The sequence below is a fragment of the Hemibagrus wyckioides genome, linkage group LG05, assembly GCF_019097595.1.
Source record: "Hemibagrus wyckioides isolate EC202008001 linkage group LG05, SWU_Hwy_1.0, whole genome shotgun sequence".
In the NCBI taxonomy this organism is placed as follows: domain Eukaryota; kingdom Metazoa; phylum Chordata; class Actinopteri; order Siluriformes; family Bagridae; genus Hemibagrus; species Hemibagrus wyckioides.
In genome coordinates, this window is record NC_080714.1 from 19,734,116 (window position 1) to 19,749,110 (window position 14,995).

At 39.5% G+C, this 14,995-nt stretch overlaps 1 protein-coding gene across 1 annotated transcript in view; it reads right to left on the minus strand.

Moving 5' to 3' along the window:
- Positions 1–14,995, minus strand: part of tafa3b (TAFA chemokine like family member 3b) — a 122,325-nt gene that overhangs the window by 51,391 nt on the left and 55,939 nt on the right. The window contains exon 3 of the mRNA XM_058388797.1: positions 268–380. Coding sequence (XP_058244780.1) covers positions 268–379 — 112 coding nt within the window. The 5' untranslated portion in view covers position 380. The remainder of the gene's footprint in view (positions 1–267; positions 381–14,995) is intronic.

Consider the following 14,995-nt stretch of genomic DNA (forward strand, 5'->3'; position numbering starts at 1 on the left):
AATCTCTGAGAAAAATGAGATTCCCAAAATGCACCACGTCTAGCAGTAGTGTTAGCTTTCTACTAGCAAAGCTACAAATTATCTACCTGGTTCCAGTACATGAACAGTTGAAAAAAAAAAAAGCTAGAAAAGTGTATTCTTACAATAGGAGTTCCAGTTAATTCGATGCAAAGCCAGGCCTCCAGGTTTACCTGCTTATATAGCTCTAGACTGAATGTAAATGATAGCACAGAATGAAGCCAGGACCCAAACAGATCTTTAACTCACCTATATGGTTGCGGTGTGAGGAAGCCAGAGCCAGACGCCCCCAGAGAGACAGCAGGGCCAGGGTGAGCAGCAGCAGCCACGCACACACACTCTGTAAATCCCGCTCCCGCATTCTGAAACACACACACACACACACACACACACACACAGACAAACACAAATGTTATGTAAAAGTTTTCCTTCATATTGACAGAAATGAGAAAAACAATAAAACTTCCCAAGTGGACTAGCTGACAGAGCACATTTAAGTCATATGCCTTTACAACCACCAGATCTCAATCCAAATACATTCCATTTAGAGGAATATATTTTGGGACCAATTTCTATCTGTCTGTCTATCTATCTATCTATCTATCTATCTATCTATCTATCTATCTATCTATCTATCTATCTATCTATCTATCTATCTATCGATCATTTAATTTAAGCCATTGTTTTTTAAATCAAAATAGAAATGTTGAGGTCTTTTTCTATGTGTGCAAGACAGATTTTATTATTTTTAGTTGGTTCTATTTCCTGAGATATAAAGAAACTAGTAACCATATTTAAACAACTGCAACCCTGACCAGGCAGTTACTAAGGATGAATGAATGAGTTGTTTAAAATGCATTGTTCATAAATTTCTTGTGAGCTGCTATTTGGAGAAAAGGTATGTTTTAAGTTGAATTTTTTTGAATGAGACATGGGAGTGCAGTAACATGGGCACCATTTCATACTTTCATACTTTGAACACTAAAGGATCTGTTCCACATTGAGGTCAGTCTGGTCTTGGGCATTGAGAATTGGTGGATCTGAGAGTCCGAGCAGGCGTGCAGGGCTGAAACAGCTCAGAGGGCAGAGAGATAAGGTGAGGTGGGAAGAAAGTAAAAACCTCCCATCCATGTGATTTTTTTTGTTGCATCCCAGTCCTGGTGCACATGTGTAGTCTTAACCAGAGAGTCTTTCAGACAAGTTTTCCCAAATCAAACTAATAATAATAATAATAATAATAATAATAATAATAATAATAAATGTGTGCCTGCTATTTGTGTCTGCGTTTGTATCAATGTAGAATACACTGTCTACCCATCCTTCCATCCATCCAGATGTTTAATGCCTAGGTAACATTAGTATAATTATGACACATAACTGTTTACTTTGACTTGAATGGAGTCAAAAGTTTGACATGCAACAGAAAGAGTAATGCTTTAAATGTCAGTTTGGAGGACAACACAGAGCTCCGGTGCAGATAAAAATCAATAGTGCAATTCAACGAGAGATTATTTTACTGCAAGGATCTTCAACATCAGAGCAGTGCAAGTATACTTCTGTTTCCTAATAAAAAATTCATCCGGAATATAATTCTATAGGAATGTGAGCGGAGAAGAGCCATCATTTTCAGTGAATGTCATCCAAAGAGAAGGCGACTGGAATGAGAATACACATGTGACTTTTTAGGTAAGCTGATCATATAGGAAGACAGGTCGTTTGTCAGACCTAAACAACTGGCTGCTTTAGGAGGAGGCTGGGATATTTTATTCCATTTGGCAAGGAGAGCACCTACAATGAGCACGCTCGATAACAGGCTCGTGTCTCCCGGCTGGCTGAAGTCCCGGTGCTGTGACAGTCGGGCTCTTTTTAAAATATCGCCACAGAGGAGAGAACAGATTCACAGACACTCAGATTTCAGAAAGATACAAAATACAAAGATATGCAATAATCTTGTAGCACTAAAATGAGAGATGTCGAGAGATAAACAGCAATAGGAAGAAATAGAGAGACAGATGGGTATAGGAAGGAAAGGGAAGAGAGATAAGAAAGAGACAAAAAAAAAGAAACAAGAGACAGAAAAGATAAGACAAGAGCGAGACGGACAGAGAAGTTGATAAAAATAAAAAGACAGAATAGAACAGGATTAAAGTGAGTTTCCACAATTGAGTAGGCTGTTGTGAGAATGTATAAAAGTATGCAGATTTATTGTCCTAATTATATGAGTATATAAGGTCCCTATGGGGACAGATAGAGATTTCACACAAAGCTTGTCTCCTGCTGAAACTCGTATCTTCAATGAGGACTTTACCAACAGAGAAAAAGAGAAAGGGAGACGGCTGAAAACAAACGAGACAGTCCAAATTTAAGGAATGTGGGTCACAATGAATTAAATCATCTTTTTTTTTTTGTCCAAACTATATATTTCTATAGCATGCTTGATATTATTTTAAACCATATTTCATGTTGAGATCAGAAACAAGCATTTACACCACATGACTTTTTTTTAATTCTGCTGGGCCCCAAAAAATACACACAAACAGAATGTCTACTGCTAAAACTCAACAAACCACTGTGCTATGTAGAGGATATGCCATGACTTATAAAATAAATAATTTGATTGGTGCAAATACCATGTCTAAATAAATGCTGTAACAACAGGAAAAAATACAGAGTAAAAAAGAAGGGAGAAAGAAAACAAGAGAAAGAAAGAGACAAAGAGAGCTAACTTCTACACCTCTACACATGCCACTATCCATCACCTCTATAATCAACCTCTCCTTCACACTGTCTGAAGTTGCTAAACTACAGGACATCATCACCTTCCACACACTCAGTGATCAATACACTCCATGATCAATAGCGGGTCCAAAAGCCAAACTGCCACTCAGGACAGTGAAATACAGCAAGTGTAATGAGTGAACCCATCATGCCCTGTCCACACGTGATGTGGTGGGACTAGTGGCATGCGCATATGCCAAACGATACCACAGTAAATGACACCACAATGCAGAAAGGTTCACAGGTACTATAATAACTTATATAACAATGCACAACACTAAGTAGAGCTGAGCTCTGATTCTGTAATAATCTAGTTGTATAGCTAGTCTAGTTTGTATAGCCAGAGGAAACTCACTGTGTAGCTTGCTAGATAAATTAGACAAGGTTTTCATACTATCAGGGCTGAATAATGGGAATAGATTTTCACTTTTTTAGAAAAAATAAGGCACTGGGATGGAAACTGATATTTTTAACTCATTATTAGAACTTGATTAACTAAAACTGAACAGCGCTAACAAAGAATTCAGGCCCTCACAAATCCTAAATGCTAATTCAACCTCTGACCAAGCCTTTTAAAACAAGTTTACTTTGTATTTATAGTAATTAATTAGTAATAGTAATTAATTTCTTACCAAAAAGAGATTCAATGCTTTGTAGCCTCTGTTGAATAACATTTCTACATGCTAGTAAAGCTAGGCCAGAGTCTGAGAATACATGATACATGCAATCTATCTAACCCTGAACCTTACTAACTGAAAGGGAGGTAAAAATGATGAGGTAAGGAGATAAGGTAAGGATAAGCAGCTTTTTAGTTAGTGGCAGTTATTCTGTTTGGTGCAAATGACAAAGACAAAGACATCCATCCCTTCATCCATCTCTCCATCCATCCATTTATCTATTCCTCCATCCATCCCTCTATTCCTCCATCCATCCATCCCTCTATCCATTGCTTATCCTACACAGGGTCATGGAAAGCCTGGAGACTATCCCAGGAAACTCGGGTCACAAGGTGAGGGAAACAGTAGCCAACCCATCGTAGGGCGCAATCACACACACATACACTCACACACTTCAGAGATGCCAATCAACTTACAAATCATGATTAGACTTAAAGGAGGAAACCAAAATACCAAGAGGAAACTGCGGAGGTGCGAGGCAACCATGCTAACCACTAAACCACCGTGTCCACCTATACAAATATATATAAAGCACAATACAGCGGCTGTATGTATTAATTCAAGGGCAAAACAAATGCTACTTATTCATTAGCTCTGTTCCAGAAGATACAAAACAGCCATAAATAACCAGCAGCCTGCAAAATCCAATACACTGCTGCACTTCAAGCAGCCAGGCCTAATTACTGGCCACACTCCGGTTAGGTTTTAATTGCTAGTAATTCACTTGTTTTCTGTACTTCTTTGTTGTTGTTGTTTTAATGTAACTAGGTGAAAAATGGATGAATGCTTCAGGGAGAACGAGAGCGAGAAGGGGGGAAATCAATTTCCTTGTTAGAAGCATGCGGTTGCATCCACGCATTAGAGAATCATGTGTCACATCGATAGCAGTGGCAAAGCACTTGACTCCCACTCCTACAGACACATACACACACACACATTCTCTCACACACCCTTCTTCTCCTGCCATTAAAAGGCCAAGCCGGCAGGAACACACTTCTGATGCGCTGTTCTTTCTGCCACTGGGCACAGTGCAGCACACAAACACACAGCGTGGTCCTTTATTACCAGGAAACCACCAATTTTGCATCATTCCAAATCCAGTCTAGAGAACAATGTGGAGGTGTGCCAAAATTCAGCACGTTTATCAATTCTGTTTCTGTATGGGAGCGAGGAGAGACTTTGTTTAATAAAGAAGGAAAACATGCCAGTACAAAGCATAATTTAATTCTCTGTGAGAGAGAACCAATGTGAGGCCTGTAAGCTACAGCATTGCGACTACATTATATTCATTTACTGAAGAGACAGAAAAGAAATGTGGGAGAGCCAGAGAGAGAGAGAGAGAGAGAGAAACAGAGGTGGGTTCTACTTGTTTAATTAATCCCGCTGGAATCCGGTCTTCCGTCTTTGCAGATGGCGAGTTCATCACACAGACACATTTCTGTTTCATTTCTTCGCTGTCTTAAAAAACATGCCCACTCGCCCTTTCTGTCCAACTTTCTCTCTCTTAGTCCAGCTCTTTCCTTCTCTGTGTTGCTTTTTTTATCTCTTCTGTTCTCTTTCCTCTGAGACTCTCCCATAGCACTTGGCTGGGCTCGGCTCCCCATACGGTTACGCAAACCTGTCTGAAAATATGCTCATCTGTCACCTCTGATCATAGCAAACATACACATATCAATGAACTAAAACGTGTGCAAAGTGGTTTACAAGTCACTCTGTCTCTATTCTTTATCAAATATAAATTCAACTAATGAGATTCAGTAACTCTGAGGTTATATATATCAAATCCCGAATGCTATTCCTTCCATCCGTAGGTAGGTGATGGAGCTCTTAATAAAGAAGAGCAGGTCGGATGCAAGCACACACTGAGCTTTAGATTAAACCTGCAGTGAAGGATCTCAGACTGACTAGCTAATGAATCCCAGGTTATATTACACACACACCTACGGTACCCAATATTAACAAATCCCAGAGTAGAACTATTAGATGCTACGTTACAGCACCCACTAAGTTATAACCCACTTTTTTTAATGGGGTAAAATGTTATATAGAATTCATTATCCTGTACTGTACCACAGTGCTGTTCAATTCTTGAATATAAATTGGCTCGAAGGTGTTTAATATTCAGTAAATCACATCACTGTTTATTAATGTGAATAGTTATAATATGTTGATGATAAATAATTCTGTGAAAAATTTTACCATTTTCGACAAATTAATTAATTTAATTTAATTTAATTTAATTAATTTACTTGGATATTTTGAGCTCTATACTCTTTTTTGTTGTTGTCCTTCATCCGCTCCATGTTCAGGGTCACCACTGTGGATCATCCAATCCACATATTTGATTTTGTTACAGGTTTTACACTGGATGCTGTTCCAGACACAACCCTCTCATTTTTATTTATGCTTGGGACCGGCACCGAGTAGGCGGATTGGCTCTCTGCACAGGAATTGGACCCGGACCAGGCGGTGAGCCGTGCCGCTGGACCACCAGGGACTGATTTTGAGTACTTAGCATGAATTAATTGCTAAAACACACTTTTTACAATTACAAATAATGCAAATAATTATTGACAAAACTTTTAAGAAAGGTGCATTTCCAAATATGAATGAAATTATTTTCACTAGATGTGGCTGATGCAATTTGCCGAAAAACCCGTTTCGGAGTCAGAAAAACATGCGATCGTGGCTGCATTTTGATACTGTAAAGAGCTTGATGTCATCTGAAACTTTTGAAACACTGCAGAAGGCACTTCTTATACATGTCTGAGGACTGCCAAAACACTTCTTGGTTAAATAGAGCACAACTGGTGTGAAGGCTAAATTCTTCCAAGTCACTGAGAAGCCAACAGCATTTCAAGGTAAGACAAATTGACACTAGAATGCTTTAAATGTTGTTTCACATACCCTGCTGATGCAAAATGTTTGTTTTTTTGTTTTGCTGATTTATATAATTAAAGTTGTTAAATTGTCTTGCAAGTAAATTAGATTAGTTGATTAGTAGTGTTTCAGCATATAGTAAGACATGGCACACATGGCCACATACAATCTTAGCCTGCTAAAAGGCCAATAAAATAAAGTAAAGTAAAATAATAAAAAAAAAATGTAAGCAAAGACATTTAATTGCTGATATGGTTAAATTTTATATAAGATAACATCATTGATTTGACATTTATGGAAGAAGTCTTGGGGGTCAGCATGTTTTAATGGTCAATACGTTTTATTTTATGGAAGAGTCTTCATGACAAAAGACTTTCTGAAGTGTTTTCCAATTTCTGAGTAAGATAGCAAGCTGGGTTTTTTTTGTATTACTCACTGAGAAAGGTAAAAAGAGAGAGAGAGAGAGAGAGAGAGAGAGAGAGTGAGAGAGCGGTTGTTGAGGAATATACAGTTTATAGCACTCAGGGTGACTACAGGAAGTTACAGTGACTACAGGAACTAGTGTATCTTTTGGACACATTCTTAGTGTTATATAACTACAATTCCCAAAATGCACTCCTCATACCAATACTGAGAATCCACAGTAAGAACAGACAGCTGTTAGTGGTAAAGTGACATTTAGGTGTAGCTCAGCAAGCACAAGTCACAACACATGGGATCAAAATTCCTTCAACACAATCAAAAAACAATAATTCATTCATTCTCATCGAATCTACTTGTCCATGCCCAGATGTGATATACATAACCTGAACAGGTTCATTTCAGACATCAAGAAAGACTCACTCCAGTTGGAACCAGTGTGCAAAAAAAAAGATGGAACAAAAGTCAGAGAAAGGTGGGATACTTTATACTCCTTCAAAAGCTAATGATGTGTATATTTTTAGCTCAGTCAGCTGCACTCATTCCTGTGATAGATGCCCATATTTGATACAGAGATGGAAGAGAAAGACAAGGCGAAGGATGAAAAGCAAAGAGGAAGAGAGGGACAGAGCGAGAGAGCTGAGCAAGCGTCTGCTCTGTTAGTGCCAGGGTTGGCAGTTCCCTGGCTCAGCCGTCAGAAGCTCGGCAGGCTCACAGGCGCCCAGCAAGACAGCTAACCTTGCCCAGCTTCCATCAGGCTTTTCTCCCCACCCACCCATACCTGAGCCCAGACACCAATCAAACACTGGCACCAGACATGACAGCCAATTAAATCCCACTCTGACAATCCAGAGAGGAAGTAATGGAGTCCAGGGAAAAGAATGAACAGCAAATGAGACTCTTATCAGGCACTGTAAGACAACAAGCATAAAGAAAGGAAAGAAATGTGAAGACTTTTTAATGAATACAGGCTTTGAGGACTCCTCATTCACTAGCCAACACCTTGTCAGTTGACAATTTAGGCTCAACATCAAAATAAAAAATGCCAGATATCCAATTTTAGGCCTCACACATGACAGTCCAAACAATTTAGCAAGTCAGAGGCTACACACACCTACTCCACTGTCTAAAATATGTTATGTCAAAACGGAGTTTAAAGATTTAGCCCTTTAGAGCTTAAATTTCTGTTGAGCACTGAGAAAGAAAAGCTAACAGCCAAAATCTGTCATGCATTTACTCAGACATCTTACAGACCTTAACAGAAAAACCAAATGTACAATTTCCTACATATTTCAAATATAGTCAAGGTGTGCTTAGTGTCCCATTTACTTCTTTTATTTTGCAATAACGGTGCAAGAAAAATGTATCAAAAAAGCAGTGGATGCTCACCTAATTCAATTTCTATTATATAGAAACAGTATAAAATAAATATGTAAATAAATAAAAAATGGTCTCAAACTGCATCAAATTTCTCAGAAATGCTGTGCGAACTTGGTGATGCGGATTAGTTCAGATGAGCTGGCTGCAAAATATAATGACACAATTAAAAAAACTTTATAGTGCAATTATAGTGTAAAATGTTACAGGTGTAGCCATCTTGGACACCTTAAATCACTTTGTCCTTCCATGCTTCCATGCCAAACCTGAGATAGACCCCAGAATATGTAGAAAAGCTGTACAGGTTAAACTAAGGATGGATATATGGATGGATGGATGGATGGATGGATGGACCAACTGACAGATGGATGGATGGATGGATGGATGGATTAACAAATATATGGATGGATGAATAGATGGAAGGATTTGAGAAGGTGTAAGACTTGTGAGTCCCCTGGGATTGTCTACAGACTTCCTAAAAAGCTGTACTGGATAAACTGTACAGAGGATGAATGAATGGATGGATGGATGTCGCAAGGATTTCAGAAAGTATTACTGACATACTAGACATACTGTCCAGGGTGTCCACGGACTTGAGCCCTGATTCCCCTGGGATAATCTACAGACTCAAAGCTGTACAGAGAATAGATTAATGGATGGAATAATAGATGGATGAATAGATGAATGGACCGATAGATGGACAGATGTACAGATGGATTTCTCAATGATCTGAGAGAATATAAGACACACCTCCAGTACTAGTGACTAACTTTCATAGCTCTAGTGAAAAACTGAAGAAGATTGAAGCAGTAAACATTTACATTTTACAGTATTTATGAGACAGCACTCTGTTACAGAGGAGTTACGAAAAAGATTTGGTAAAGCATTTCTATATATAATCTGAGCTCACTTAAGTGCTTAGTGAAGAGGCAGGCCTTCAGTCCTGGTTTAAAGACAGTGAGTCAGCTGTCAGTGAGGCAGCCAGAGGATATTCAGTATGGAGAAAAATCTTGATTCAAGTCTGCCTCATATCTTGTGGGATAGTGGGTCAAATCCAGTCATGCTAGAGGCTTTAAGGAATGTATAGTCGGTGGCTTTGTAGACTAGCTTCAGTGTTTTAATGAAGAATGATTTACAAGAATAGTTGAAGAATGTTTTTTAAAGGAAAAAATTGTCACCAAAAGAAAAAAAAAAAAGTTTGAGACCTACTCTTTCGGCTGCTCCCTACGTGCATGAGCGGTCGCCACAGTGGACCAACTGGTCCGCACAACAACTTGGCGCAGGTTTTACGCCGGATGCCCTTCCAGACGCAACCCTTCCATTTTATCCGGGCTTGGGACCAGCACTGCATCCAGTGTCTGGGGTGTGGGCACTGGCTGGGAAACAAACCCAGGCCTTCCACATGGTAGGTGAGAAACCTACCACTGAGCCACCAGTACCAGGTTTGAGACATATCATCTAAATAAAAGGGGCACTAAGGGGTGGCATCTCTAGATATGAGTCACTGCAAATAAGCAAATAAGAATGCTAAGCCAGGGTTTAGGCACGTACAGTGTGAAACTCCAGATTATGAATAGCCAGGATTAACTGTTAACCCTGGGTAAAGTATGAGCAGCCTAAAACAGGAAAAAAGATAAACCAGGATTCTGTTTACACAGGGGTCTACCATGACCCAGGGGTAACTATTTCAAGTGTTGAAAGCAGTACAGACTTTAGAAATAAATGAGATTCATATGATTTGTTACAATTGCTTAAAAGTAATAAAGGCAATTGAGATTTCTGGTCATTTGTGGTCAAATGCATTTAAGATTTTGTGGCCATTTGTGGTAATTTGTGGTCAAATCCCAGGCTGGCCATTAAGGTGACAAGGCTTCATCCAGCCTGTTCTATCTATATGTTTGTCCAAAAAAAAGGAATATAATGTGTTTGGATTCATGTTTTGCTATTTGATGGTCTTAGTTAAACAGCTACACCTGGAGCTCTATTGCTTTTCCCCATCATAAATGCACAGTCATGCACACTGTCTCTCTCCACTGAATCTGTGCCACAGGATCATCTCTGAGCACATTTGTTTAGCTTCGGCTTTATATCCTCTCAGTCTCGCTGTGTGTGTGTGTGTGTGTGTGTGTGTGTGTGTGTGCGGTTTATTTATCTTTGTGCTGATTCTCTGAAGGCTGAAGAGGAAGTGATGCACCTGATTCACCCAAAAAAATTCAAACTATAAATGATCAATGCAACAGCTCCAGACTCCTTTAAACATTATTCTGATCCTTGCAATATTAACCCAATGATTCAGCCCCGAGGAAGCAATCAAGAGGTGAATAAAAGTTTTTATTTGTAGTGTTTATTATCTGCTGAGCTGGCTTATGGGCTGATCTTTGGAAGGGAGGGAGGTTCTGCTGGTACGCCTGACTGCTACTGACAACACTCCTCGCCAATGTGCCTCACTGAGCACGCTCAGATGTCACTCACCTTCCTGGCAAGGGCGTGATTGATAAAGAAGCTGACAATACCTGTCTGCTAGCATCTTATCAAACACACACACACAGTCACACACAAAAGACCCTGTCTTAAAGAATCTCATCTCACCCTGCAAAGAACAGGCACAGAGTCAGAATCATACCCTCTAAACACCCACCCACCCACCCACACACACACACACACAATATTACAAGTTAGCGTAATATTTAAAATTTTCTCTATGTCAGGGAATTTTCTTCTCTTCGTGCTGATCACAAAGAAAAGCCCACATTTTAACACACATACACACAACCCCCATTTGGCACGTCTATCCAAGGCTTATATACTATAAATTGCCATCTTTGGAATAAATTTAGCTTAAAAGATTTAAATAAATCTAAATATACAAAGGAATAACAGGGGAGAACGCCACAATGCGAGACCACCATGATCTCAGACCACCATATGGGCCCTAATCTGCTTTAAACCCAGATTCTGTTCCCACTCAGTCCCACTGACACAAATAGGATTGACCCGCAGCTGGTTTCGGACCCGCACGTGTCTTGGTCTGAGTCGGAATTCTTCCTGATGATCTTCTGCCTGCTAGTAATGAAGAAATCCCTTGACATGCTGCTCAGTCGCACATTCTCTCTCACTTTTTCTCACATCCTCTCTATATTACGATAGATTCCCGAATTAATTTTTTATCAGACTGTCATCTCTGAGGGAAGTCGCACAGGATTTTCTAATTCTGAATCATTGCTCTCTCTCTCTCTCTCTCTCTCTCTGTCTTTCTCTCTTTATATAAGCAAGAAAGAAGTGCCAGACCAGAAGGATCCCAGCTGGATGCTGCACAATGCAAATGACCAAATTAATCATTTTACTAGAGACCAAAGGAGCTTCTCTAGCACTGGTGATTTCCCTCACTTGAAAAGTTAACCACAGAGAACACACAATAGTCACGGAAATAGTCAATATTAAAGCTGGAACAGTTTCCATTTGGCTGAAGAAAAATAATAAACTTCAAAAGTTTTGAGCTGATTCCAAATTAATGATCATATCTTTGGACAGAATACATAACACAAATTTAATTCTATTAAATCATGTACATATTATAAATACAAATACAGTGATGTCTCTATAATAAAGTTTTGATATAGAAAAATAAGCATTGCCTAAATATGTGCCTTAGGTTCCCATGTTCAATTGAACCTTCAGCATAATAAATGTGAAATACTTGAAATTTTCTAATGTGTTTATTCAGACACATAAGAGCTTTTCACACATGAACTTGTTACCCTGGATGATAGTAAGCCAGGTATATGGAACCCTGGTTTATCTTGCTTCACGTTTCACACTGCTCATACTTTACCCCCGGGGGGGTTAAACAATTAATACTGGTTATTTAACGTTTCACACTGTACATTCATAAACATTTTTAAAATGTTTATAAATTTTATGAAAGGTCTTATTTGCAGATTTGTGGCATCAACACCTATTACTGGAAAAATACAACTTGTGTCCAGTTTAAATAATGGCTTGTATCATAAGGAAAAATAGTTCAGGTCTACCGTTCTGAGCTCGAGCAGCTATTGTTATCTTTTACAGATTTCTAATCATTATATACAATTTCATATATACAGTCACATACCCCGCCCTACATGGTTATTTGGTTTCAAGAGACATAAGTCGATTTTCACGGTCGGAAATCCCCCTATAAAGTGCTGTTTTTGTTTCCTATAATGACACTATGACACAATAGACGACGGAGTATTTACAACCTGCCCAAATGTACCTATAATCCCCTAAAATTGTTATTATATTAATATTGTTTTTAGCCATTTTTCACTGTTACTGTGAGATGGATGGACCGACGTGAGGTTGTGTAAAGCGCCGTAAATTGGATTTAATTTTTCAATTTAATATTTAAGGATAAGCGACATAAAATCGAAACGATGTAAAACGGCGCACTACCGTATATCCAATATGAGGCATGGGCTGTTCAATTTCTGATTGGTTGTCTGTTGTGATGCAAAAAACTGTGCTAATCCCTTCTTCTAAATTACTAATGCTATAATTACACATTATCTCTCTGTTCAGGCTTTCATTGGTGGGAAAGGTTGCCAGGTCTCAGACAAAATATCCACCTAATTAATTCTTAATAACCACACACACACATGAAAAACCCCTGAATCTATCCCTACATTTTTTCTATCCACAGAATTTCATTAAAACACTTGCAGATAGGTATAAAAATTGTGAATCTGGCAACCTTCCAACTGTGAGTCAAGGGAGAATGAATGAAGTCACAGAGATCAAATGTGTTTTGAGTGTGTGTGTGTGTGTGTGTGTGTGTGTGTTCAGTATAAGTTTCTTCATTCTGTTGTGTAATGTGCCATATATCACAATACTGCTATCACTATTCATGTTGGTATTCCAGCAGGTGTAAGTCATGTTCATTTTTCAGAATTTTCAACTGACAACTTATTGAATCATTTCCTTTTTGTTACAATTACTGTGACTAAAGGAGGCAAGCAATTTCCTTCACTAAGTTTAAAGTTTTGGTTTGGTTTAGATGCAGACATAGCAATAATTAGTTCTAGTGATAATTATGTCAGTGAAAGGTCTGCACAATTAACAAGCATTGCATGTTTGTGTGTGTGTGTGTGTGTGTGTGTGTGTGCGTGCGTGCGTGTGTGTGTGTCTGTGTGTGTGCACATGTGCTAAAACATTAATGATTTAGCTGTGCAGATTCTGGGGAAGGGGGAAAAAATGCTAGCTTTTATGAATTATTGACATGAAGAGAAGTTACCCACTGAGAATGAAGAGAAGAGAAGAGAAGAGAAGAGAAGAGAAGAGAAGAGAAGAGAAGAGAAGAGAAGAGAAGAGAAGAGAAGAGAAGAGAAGAGAAGAGACCACAACAGAGAAGAGAAGAGAAGAGAAGAGAAGAGAAGAGAAGAGAAGAGAAGAGAAGAGAAGAGAAGAGAAGAGAAGAGAAGAGAAGAGAAGAGAAGATTAGTGTGGTCCTCTGTTTACTCTCTGTAATTATACACAAAGATAATGGTGACATTCCAGTGGTTTATATTTGTGCCATCAGAGTGTAATTACCACTGATTCTACCTAATGTTAGAAAATGTGTTTGCCCTTTATTATACACATCATCATCATCATCATCATCATCATCATCATATTCTCTGTGAGCATCATTTATAAATGGTTCCTCATCAGCTATATTTTTCCTCAAATCTCACACCATTAGCTTTCCCAAAACATGCCCTGCTTGCTATAATAAGCTGCCATTTAAGCTTGTGTACAACATCAATAGCTCTTGTATTTGATCATCTGAAAAGATCTCAAATGAATGTGGCCAATTCCTGTGAGGAGTCACTTCCTCTGGAACGCTCAGAGAGCAAAAGCCTGCTTCAAAGCCATCCCTCTAATTTCTCATCAAAGCCATCTGTAGTGGGATTTATCAACATTTATGCTTTAAGGTCCAGCAGGGAGCATGCTTTCACATTCCTGTTGGTGTGCTTCATGAGCAGTGAGGAACAGCGTGAGTGTGGAAAGCTTTTCAATAAATTGTACCATGCCCACTCATGCAGTTCTTTAATTAATGTCAGCTGCCTGGTCACTAAATTGGGAAGGCTGGAGGAAGGCTAATGAGTAGTACCCAGCAGTAGCAGTGTCTGGGTGTGATAGTGTGTGTGTGTGTGTTTGGTTATGCGAGACTAAAGGTATGGCATGTGTGGGTGACAGAAAAGAGCTGGGTTTGAGTGAGGGGTGTGGGTGTGACCCTGAAGGGTGTGTGGGTGTGGTAGTGAAGCTATCAGTGAGGGCTGTGGGTATGGCAATGTGAGTGTGGCACTAAGGATGTGTGTGTGGCAGTGAAAGTGTGGGTGTGTCAGTGAGAGTGTGGGTGTGGCAGTGAAAGTGTGGGTGTGTCAGTGAAAGTGTGGTTTTGTCAGTGAGAAAGTGGGTGTGGCAGTGAAAGTGTGGGTGTGTCAGTGAGAGTGTGGGTGTGTCAGTGAATGTGTGGGTGTGGCAGTGAAAGTGTGGTTGTGTCAATGAGAAAATGGGTGTGGCAGTGAAAGTGTGGGTGTGTAAGTGAGGAGTATGGGTGTGTCAGTGAGAGTGTGGGTGTATCAGTAAGAGTGTGGGTGTGTCAGTGAGAGTGTGGGTGTGTCAGTGGGAGTGTGGGTTCGTCAGTGAGAGTGTGGGTGTATCAGTAACAGTGTGGGTGTGTCAATGAGAGTGTGGGTGTATCAGTAAGAGTGTGGGTGTGTCAGTGAGAGTGTGGGTGTGTCAGTGAGGGGAGTGGATGTGTCAGTGAATGTGTGGGTGTGGCAGTGAAAGTGTGGTTGTGTCAGTGAGAAAATGGGTGTGTC